We start from the raw sequence: 10,614 nt of genomic DNA on the forward strand, positions 1-10,614 counted from the left end.
GTATTGTGCGAGACGAGAGACCTGTAGTTCACTCAGCGGTTTCACACAAAAAAATGTGTAACTTCACAGTTTTACGACACATTTTAATTTTTTTGACTTGCAAAATATTCTTTTAAATTGACAAACATCATATGTGTCATTCGTGGCACAATTCAAACGGGATCAAAAGATAACCTTTCTCTCTCCATTGACTTCAATGTATAATTTTACGCTTCCGGGGTCCCATGGAGGCTCCCGGAAAGGGAGGGACTTCGCCTCTCTATAGGCTACATGCACAGTCACTTCCGCATTCTACTCAGAGCTGCTGATGCATTTCCTGTTGATGAAAAATGACGACCTTCTACACCAGCTGCCTACAAGAGCTTCCGAAATTAAAAATGTCGGATGTTCATCGGATTTGCCGGACGACTAAAGCCCCATCCAGCAAACTCGATAAAGGCTTCAAATTATATGCTGCGTCATATATACACAACTATGAAGGTAAGAAGGTAACAGGTACTAACCAGCTAGCTTATGCTCCGGGTTATGCTAACGTTAGCTGTCAAAAGCTAGGTAACGCCAGAGCCCTATAGTATAACTACTATTATTATTATACTATTACTATAGTAGACTACTATAGGGCTCTGGGTAACGCTATGTACTGTTTCTGGTGTTAATTCTTTAAAACATTAGCCATTTTGCTAACAAATACTATCGTTTAATAGCCTTATAGCCTAGCCAAGGTTGTCTTGTTGTTAGCCACACTGCATAATGGTATCAGCTTTTGTAAAGCAATGTTGCCATAGATGTTTTGACGTGAGTATAGATCTAACGCTGTTGCTCTGTTTTTTTTCATTCAGTGTCCAATAAAGACAGGCTGACAGGGCAGGTCAGCGTGAGAGCCTTGTGCTACAGGTCAATGAGGAAGAGCGAGACAGCACACAGTTTGAGTGTAGGCAGGCAACATTGCCACTGTGTTCCCCCCTGTTTATTGAGTTTCAGTTAAACATTAGTTTACCTTAAGGGAATCTCAACAGTGTCCTACTGCTTTATCACAGCTGATTGGTCAGATATTATTACATTGATTATGGATGTGTAAGTATGGGGGTTCAAATATATAGTCAAAACTGCTTTAATACAATTTTCAAGGCATCTTAGTTTCCAAAGAAAGTTCATTGTGGTATTGTAGGGTAAGAGGGTAACACTAAGCATTCAGGAATACATGCTTCTTCTAGGATAATGGGTCAGTAAAAATAACCAATAATTCTACTCATAACCTCCTGGCTCATTTACCACAAGTGAGGTTACTAATCACTAGTATTTCTTCTCTCTTTTTTAGATAACGCTTCGTGACTCATCACCAGTGGTGCTCACGCACAACCAGTGCTCCTGTGTTGCAGGAACTGTTTTGTGCAATCACACAGTAGCATTGCTGTTCCAAACAGCACATTACACTGAACTGAACATGTCAGTTGTGCCACCTGTGCATAGCTGTACTGAATCGGAACAGCAATGGCACAAGCCGCGAACAATGGTAATTTCAATGAGGTTCAAATACTTGTAATCTTTCACAGAGTTTTTGTTTTAAAGTGACTCAACGAACAGTACTTGTCTTTTCCTTAAGGGTGTGAAGCCAGGGCCCATCAACTCCATGGTCTTCACCAAGCCTGTACCAAATAGGATGGTGCAGACTGGAGTAAGGTCAGTTTAGCTGGAAAATTGTGTTTCCTGTGTTTTTTAAATTCATAATTCTGGTGCTGTATTCCTAACCTTTGTCACATTAATGTGCTATATTGTCTTTGCCATTCTTTGTAGGAGTGGATTCTACAGAGGCATGGTGGGGCCATTACCAGATCCCTGCCTGTTCAGAGTTACGGAGGCATACTCAGCGTTCAGCATTGAAGACAGACCGCTTGTGACCACAATGAACATGAGACCTGACAAGCCCCTTGTGGAAAGTGCCTTCGGGATTGTGCAGGAGGGCAGTGTTCTGTCCTATCAGATGCCTGCTTTGACGTCTCGGTACACCACACTTCACACTGACACACCACCAACACCCCACTTGCCCATAGAGGGGTATGTGATCTTGCCATGTGATTTACCGCTGGTGTGCTCAGAAGAGGAGCAACTGCATATTAACAGCTTATCTGTTGATTTAGAAATGTCTCACAAAATTGAGGAGGCTACCCGTGAGCAAAGCTCTAGCTCAGAGTGGCACCTGCTCCGCAAACCCAGGGTTACTGCCTCTAGGTTTAGAGAGATTTGTCACGTCAGAGGTGAGAGCTCTGCTAACTCTCTTGCAGAGCGAATACTCAAAGGTACAAGGCAGACTGCAGAAATGAGGAGAGGTGCAGAGATGGAGCCCACAGTAGCAGCTGAATACAGTAGACTGGCAAACATGAACTACTCCCCTTGTGGCCTTGTCATTCACCCCTCTACGCCCTGGCTTGGTGCCTCCCCTGATGGAGTTGTATTTGACCCAACAGAATATCCCCAATTTGGCCTTGTTGAATTCAAATGTCCCAATGTCCCAAATTATGTCGACTGCAAATATGTGCAGATGGAATGTGGCTCCCCTAAGCTCAAGAAGCCATGCCTATTACTGGCAAGTACAGGGTCAACTTCTTGTGTCTGGGATGCAGTGGTGTGACTTTGTAGTGTGGGCACAGGAGGACTACCTGGTGCAAAGAATATACACAGATCCAGAAGTGCAAAGAGCAATCAGAGAAAAAGTAGACTTATTTTTTTTTTACACATACATGCCGAAGTACCTGTCATTACAAAAGTAGTGGGCACTGCAGCCATTGATAACTCTGTGAGCAGTTAGCTGCTAGACCCTGGCTCAGCCGCCATTGTTTTTAGGAGGCAATCCCTCAATCATGTGTTCTGAATGACAACAAAATGTGAATTTAATATTTTGTTTTTGATATATATTGTTTATATTGTTTGTTTGTTCACATTTCATATATGTAAATAAATATACAATTGTATTTAAAAAGACAATAAAGTGAAGTGATTTTTTTGTAATGAATAGTAAATCATTGCATTTGTAAGAAATCATCAACGCATTGTAATTTGCTATTTACCATTTATTCAAACAAAACACTAGCGTGTGTCAGGCAAAACGGTGTGCTCACCCAGCTTAATCACAGCTACCTGCACAGGTGTCATCATCTTGTCTTATTTCACCCATTTCTTGACCAGTGCTTTGTTCTGATAGTTTGACAGCATACATGCTACTGCAAACAGCTGGGTGATGTTGTAGGCATGGGACAGGAGGATGACGCCATCAAAAAGTTTGTTCTCTTTTATCCTCCTGATGACACGCTCCACATGAACCCTCAGTCTGGCAATGGCCTGTGTCTCCCTCACCTGATAGGCCGGCATTTGCTTCTGCTTCGACAGAAAAGGTGGGCAGTACACTTTGCATTTGCAGCAATCGCTGATCAGGAAGCCCTTATCTACCATCACTGCCATGTTTTCAGTCAACAACGCAGCTATTCCAGACTGTTTGAAAATCTCCTTGTCGCTGACAGAACCACCATACAGACTGGAAACAAATGTCACTGCGCCATGTGGGGCTATGCCAACCAGGGCTTTCATGGTGCAGTGAGATTTGTATGTAGAATACATTTCACTTTGGAGGAGGAGTGAGGATGGTGTTTGACACCTCAGCTCTGTGCAATCCAGGATCACCTGTGTGTCTGGGAAATCTTTGAAGGCCTCTGGGAGGTGGGCTTGAACTTCTGCAGGTGTAAGCCAGATGCACTGTGACCCCAATAAAGTTGTAAGAAAACTTGTCCATGTTGCAATGATGCGGCTCACAGTGGACTGGTGTATGTTGAAGCGGTTTGCAAGGTCCCTTTCTTTCAAACCCACCGACAGGAAGCAGAGAAAAAGGAAGAACTCGTCAATTGGCTGAAGCAGCTGTCTCTGGAAGATAAAAACAAAAAAAGGGTACTATATTAATGTCATGAGAGTAGCACACGATGGGAAAAACATTAAGTTGTTTTAGTTCTCTGATGTATTCAAAAATGATTGAGTACTATAGCCTTTTAGCCAACACAAAAGCAATGAAATGTCAGAGAAACATTTTCCCTTCAGTTTGTGTTTAGAGTGTGTGTTAAAAGAAACGTAGCCTACCGTTGATGGACGTGCGTGTGTAACCACTTCTTAATTCCTCTTGGCAGCTGATATCGCTCTTGTGACACGAACCATTTTATAAATGGAAGGCTCAATCAGAAACCAGAAGGCCATCAGGTGGTTATAGCTCGGGAATCTGTACACAAAGACACATGTCAGTCATTAATGACTCGTTAACTGACACACATGGGCTAATGCTTTCCTCTTGTTTGCTGTAATACATTACAATTCAAATAGACTGATTAAGAAGGCACTTGGTGCAGGTATAGTAATATACAGCAGTAACATGTAACAACTACATTAAAGCAGCAGTAATAATCTAAAACATAAAGGGAACATTTTACACAGAATGACTACTTTTACTCTTCATTCTTAAGTGTGCAACTGGGAGAAACGCAGTGGATATTGACATGTACTTTTACTTTGGTAAGGTTTTGAAGATTTCCACTTGTAGTAAAGTATTATCAGTATGTTGTTAGTATAAGTATGTTTTACTCCACCACATTTAGTTAACCTTCATAGTTTCTAGTTACTTATAAAAACACATGATTTATGATTCTACATGTTCAGTTCAGGAGTATTTTCAAACCATAGTATTTGTACTTATACTTCAGTTAAGTTGAGTAGCCTACTTATTCCAACACTGCATGCATATAGTCAGCAGTCAAACGGCAGGTAAACAGGATTCTTTATAAGCTAACCCATCTCAAAAACTTGGATAGAATTTAGCCAAAACATTACCTGGTATAGAATCGGATGTTGTCGTCGGAGCCAGCAAACCGCTGTAAGCAAAACTCTCGCTGGACTCTTAACTCCTGCAGTTGCTTCTGCAGATCCTCCACTGTTTTGGAGTTGTCTTCTGTAGCTTGAGAGGACATGTCCAGTGAAGCTGGTTCAGGGGCTGAGCAGTAATCATGGTCACGGACATCCATGTGCTCTTCCTGCTCCTCCCGAGAGACTGGTTCAGTGGGCCGCTCCCTTCTCTCCCAAACACTACCCCGCGGTGTTTGAGCAGTGAAGTGATTCCACTCAAACAAAGTTGGTACAGCACCTTTCACAAGCCTCCTACGGCCATCAAGGGTTTTTGGCTATATTAGTTGATCCGTAGCGAAGTGACGACTGCAGACCTTGGAGTGAGAGGAGATTGTGAAGTTATCGCGTCGTATTTTAACCAGCCACTGTCTTCGCAGCTCGAGTTCGGTCGGAAAGCCATGGAAACTTAGGACCCCGTTAAATTTAGCTGATGCCGTACAAAGTGGGACACAGCAGTGCTCGGAGTAGTTCTTTACTTGTCTTTGCAAATGCTCCGTTTTGAAAATCTTCCGTCGACTCATATTTAAACCATAGATTTAAACAGTAAAACATTTGTGGACGCTCAGCTACGCAGACCGGAAGCAAACCGGAAGCTCCCAAGCAGTATTACGGCTAAGGCGGAAGTACGTCTCAGACCCTAGTGCATGTAGCCTATTGTGCATTCTGTAGACTCCCATTTCTGTTTGAATTACAAAATGGACATCAAAAATTGGCTTAAAAGGTCTAAGGATTTATTAAAACGAAATAGCGATGAAAGAACTGCAGCCTGCACCTGCCATTGCAGCAGCACGCCATGGCTGCAGTCCAGGGCTGAAGTCGAATAGTCCATTTAGCTTAGGAACCTTCCTAAAGGAGTGAAATGATCCGGAAGTCCCTCAGTGGCAGCCATGATAAGTGCCGTTCGAATTCTCTAGAATGATAGGAAAGGAGGTTTCAAACTTCCTTTATAACCTCCTTTAGCTTAGGAACCACTGGACCTCCCTAACCGACAGGAGAAGCGAAAATGCTGCCCCACAATGCCTTGCAGCCGCAGCATTTGCCGTCACTCGAGTCTCGGCCGTTCACGGAAACAACCGATTATGACCGAGAAATGATATCATGAAAGTTACGGTGCTTATTAAGCATTTTACAACATAGGTGGTAAGTTGCCAAAGTGCTTTGTTTTGAACGTTCATCAGTATTATAATCAAAGAGAGAAATATGAACGTTAGTTTTCACTGAAATTATCAAATAAAGTCAACATTTCACAGTCTTTACTGAGCTGTGTGGGGTTTGTTCAACTTCTAAAAGATGTTTGAATGGTGATATACACAGTGATAGATGTTAAGGACTAATGTTTATAATAAATACATTTGTATTGATTTTAAGATCTTTAGTTCATACAATCATATGTATTGGGATCATTTGTATTAATGTGGACCGGAGGGAGAGGTGACGAGCAGAAGTTTCACTTTCCTTTTTTATTTCAATTCCAACTTTGGTCCTGAAGAATATGTTTCTCTGTTGTCCACGTTCATAAAGCAAAGCAACAGCTTCAGAGCACGGTGCAGAGTCTCTAGATGAGTTTACAGAAGTCCCTCGTTCTTATTAAACATCCATGTTGTAGTCCGCTGTATAGAAAACTGTGGTTTCCATAGTTTCCCCACAGCAGCAGACGCACACAATGACGTCCGCTGGCGCATCATAAACACGTCGGATAGTGAAAGTGCATTCGGATTCTCTAAAGTACCGCAGTCTCTTCTCCTAAGTCCTTTTGAATTCTCCTGTCCACTATCCCTTAACCCCGTGACGTTTCACTCAGAGGTCAAGGAATAGACGATAGGGTTAGAATTTAGGAGCTGATCTTTGGACTATTCGACTTCAGCCGAATAGTCCAAAGATCAGCTCCTAAGTTCTAACAGCATTTTCGCTTCTCCTGTCGGTTAGGGAGGTACAGTGGTTCCTAAGCTAAAGGAGGTTATAAAGGAAGTTTGAAACCTCCTTTCCTATCATTCTCATCATTCTAGAGAATTCGAACGGCACTTATCATGGCTGCCACTGAGGGACTTCCGGGTCATTTCACTCCTTTAGGAAGGTTCCTAAGCTAAATGGACTATTCGACTTCAGCCCATGTCACAAGCTTGACCTCGGCAAACCCCGGGGCTGAGTTAGCGATGATCTTGGGGTTAATAAACCCAACAGGTGAAGCTGGATCGTTATCCAGGGAGATTGTTTTCAGGAAAGAAGCGCACTTTTGCCACTGCATGGTACAACAACAGACCATGGCTTGAATATTCGTTAAAAGCAGACGCAGCCTTTTGTTTCCCCTGTAGACAGTTTAAAGTAAATACGTCTTCATCTGATGTGGCTTTTACTGTCAAAGGTTTTTGCGACTGCAAACACGCATTACAGACTGCTAAGGCATGCCGCATCAAAAGAACACATTTCATGTGAGAGTTTGTGGAGAGAGAGAGAGAGAGACAGATACGCGAGGAAACAAATAAGGAAATTAGTACTTTGGTGCAGATCAGCTGGCACGGAGCCGTTATTACGTGTCAGCTGTCGTTGATATTATAGCTTTTTTAGCTGTCAACTCCTCTCAGAGGTGACCACGATTCACTCCACAGCATGTCCGAGTGCAGTGCATAGGAAAATAAACCATGCCCAAGGCGGGCTAAACAGTTCATCGTCTCTGTCTCTACTATTTGTCTCCGAGTGCAGCGATGAGGAAGCTGCCATCCGTAACCAGTGTGCCTTGCTCATGATTTACCAGTGTCTGTGCTGCCAGGCACACAATGTTTCAAAGTGGTTGCTATGTTGCCCTTTATTTGTGTATGTTTGCGATAAGTGTGCGTCTTTACCATACGCAATGCTGTTGGCCTTGCTGTTTGATATTGTGCCGCAGGCCCGCAGCACGTGACGGTTTTGTATGGGCTCAGAACAGTCTCATAATACACACATGCACACAGCAGGATTCAAACTTGTATTTCCGGATCCATACTTGTGTTTTTCAATGCACACACAAATGTATTCCGTTTCATATACATGTAAATAAAATCCAAATACAGAAAAAAGTTTTACATATGTATTTTTGATCCTCACTTATTAGTTTCCCGTTTAAATCCCCTGAACCTGCAAACACAAACAGCGTTCTGTGCACGGATCGCTTTGCATTCATGTGTGGGTTTTTTGAGACTCCCCTGACGGTCAGCCGATTCGTACTTGTAATTTTTTCTATCTATAGCCAATCAGATGTCTCCTCCATTCTAAACCAATCACACGAGCGCGCCCCCACGAGGGTATGATTACTTCATACGCATTTTGCGCAGTCCGGTCAGCTCGCTAAACAGAGGGAGGAGCATCAGGTGATTATGCAGAGCAGCGTGTCTCCATCAGACTCAGCAGCTGATCTGATCTCTCTCTCGCGTCCGGTTATACTTCACTCGCGTTTATGTCCATATCGATCAGATCCAGCTCTCCTGATCGGCCTTTATAGAGAGCACCGATCAAACTATTAAGAGTGAATATCGGCCGATAATGACCGACGGGGCTCCCCCCGTTAACAGGTCTAGCACTGGCTTCGTAGTGCACTGATCGATTAGGCTAAGCTAACCTGTAGCTGCTCCCTCCACACTCACAACAACTTCATACAGACATAAATAAAGCAGCTGTATTCGCCACACAGGAAACACACATTTAAAACGGTTTTGCCTGCCGTTTTTGTGTACACAAGCATTCATCCATGGTTTGGAAAGTGGCGCTGTACCTTAATAATATAAAGGCTTGTATTTGCGTGCATTTCCTGTTCGGAAAGTGGCGCTGTACTGAGAGTGGAGGGTGTCCTGACATTAGCGCCTGCAGGCAGGCTCCATGGAGCTGTCAGCTCCGGACTGCGCAAAATGCGTACATGAAGCGCTACGTCATGAACGCAAGAAATCTACCCTCGTGGGGGCGCGCTCATGTGATTGGCTTAGAATTGAGGAGACATCTGATTGGCTATAGATAGAAATAATTACAAGTACGAATCGGCTGACCATCAGGGGAGTCTCAAAAAACCCACACACGAATGCACAGCGATCCGTGCACAGAAAGCTGTGTTTGCAGGTTCAGGGGATTTAAACGGAAAACAAATATGTGAGGATCAAAAATACATATGTAAAACTTTTTTCTGTATTTGGATTTTATTTACATGCATATGAAACGGAATACATTTGTGTGTGCATTGAAAAACACAAGTGTGGATCCGGAAATACAAGTTTGAATCCTTTTGCGGATCATGAAATACAAGTGTGAATCCTTCTGTGCGCATGTGTGTATTATGAGACTGTTCTGAGCCCACAGTTTTGTGTGCCCTCCCATGAAAATCATATGCCCTTCCTTTAGATTTGTTCTGGCGCCGGGTCTGCACAGCACACACACTGAATATACCTGAAAACACTGCAACATATTTATTCCTGTATTTATTCATGTTTTTATTCCTACATTTATTTATGCTTGTATTTATACTTATGACATGTTTCGACCTCTATACAGGTGAGGGTCTGAGCTCTCTTGATTCCATCGTGTCACCGGGCCCGGGTACAGGAGGGGTAATATGGTTCTTATTATACATTCCATGGGTATTATGAGCGTTGTGGTTCAACGGTTCAACCGATTGAATCGCTTCGTGAAGCAGTCACGTGGTATCGACAGGCAGCGAGGCTTCGTTTGTCATCGATTACGTCACTGGCCCAAAATGATACAAGCCTCGATACATGCTTCACAAAAAGCTTCGGGGATTACTCGACACACGCTCCGAAGCCTCGGCGCAATACGTAACATCACTAGTGAAGGACAAGTCTTATTTAATATGTATGTATGTGTTCTGACTATGCTTGATAGATGGCGTGCCTTCCATTGCTTTGCTGCATCTTTAAACAGTTTAAATCGTTGTGATTAGATCAGTAGTCTGGTGACTTTGTTATTTCCAACATGGCTCTTATCTTCAACCTGAGCAGAGGTCCAATCAAGAGGAACTCAAAACACCTGTGTGGGTGTGCAGGGCTTTTAATTAAGAACGAAGCAACACCTGGTGCTCTTGATTGGGTTAGGAAGGCCTGTTTTTTCTACAGTAGCCATTTTGATTTGTTGGAAAAGCACAGGTGTTGCTAATACCATTAACGATGGCTCTATTCAATTCAAGCATCCCAGTAAGCCAGGACAGGACCATGGAACAGTAGCTGCGAAATTGGCTATCGTTTAGGATTGAAATAAAGGTAATTTGAACATGCTTATGATGTAATTCCTTATGGCATAGTGTAGTCTTCTGTAGATCTGCTTGATTTGTAATGTTATTTTGACTACTCTTTTAAATGCTAAAATGCTTTCAAATTGACTTTCTTTTACAAACATGCAAAGAAACGTGATTGTTTAAAATATCTGTAAAAACAACACCCATTTATCATATGTTTTAATACAGGACAAACACAGAAGAATAATTCGTTTTTCTGGAATCCAAATATTTAATAGGTACATATCAAGTATTATTATGACATGTATAAAATTTCAGATCACAATATGAAGCAATGAATCTCCTCAGACTGGCATATGTTTGAGGTTGCCACATAAAAATGACTAATGATTAAAGTAGAAGAGAAGCAACTAAAACAGTAGAAAAATGGTGTACAGACATAATAGTAAGCATTCTAAGAAAATTAAATG

At 42.5% G+C, this 10,614-nt stretch overlaps 1 protein-coding gene and 1 long non-coding RNA gene across 2 annotated transcripts; one reads left to right on the forward strand and one right to left on the reverse strand.

Annotated features, from left to right (window-relative positions):
* Window positions 1–316: 316 nt before the first annotated feature.
* On the forward strand, window positions 317–2,979 carry LOC117456648 (uncharacterized). Its single transcript, XM_034096583.2, has 4 exons — window positions 317–480; window positions 1,319–1,513; window positions 1,604–1,680; window positions 1,795–2,979. The coding sequence occupies exons 1-4, from the start codon at window positions 385–387 to the stop codon at window positions 2,627–2,629; spliced, it is 1,203 nt and encodes a 400-aa protein (XP_033952474.1). The 5' UTR covers window positions 317–384; the 3' UTR covers window positions 2,630–2,979.
* Window positions 2,980–3,048: 69 nt separating this feature from the next.
* Window positions 3,049–5,557, reverse strand: LOC117456649 (uncharacterized). The gene is made up of 3 exons (XR_004553262.2): window positions 4,864–5,557; window positions 4,123–4,258; window positions 3,049–3,912 (listed from the first exon to the last, which is right to left on the reverse strand). It is a non-coding gene; the product is annotated as an uncharacterized lncRNA (long non-coding RNA).
* Between the last annotated feature and the right edge of the window lie 5,057 nt (window positions 5,558–10,614).

This window comes from Pseudochaenichthys georgianus, chromosome 12 (genome assembly GCF_902827115.2).
Source record: "Pseudochaenichthys georgianus chromosome 12, fPseGeo1.2, whole genome shotgun sequence".
In the NCBI taxonomy this organism is placed as follows: Eukaryota; Metazoa; Chordata; class Actinopteri; order Perciformes; family Channichthyidae; genus Pseudochaenichthys; species Pseudochaenichthys georgianus.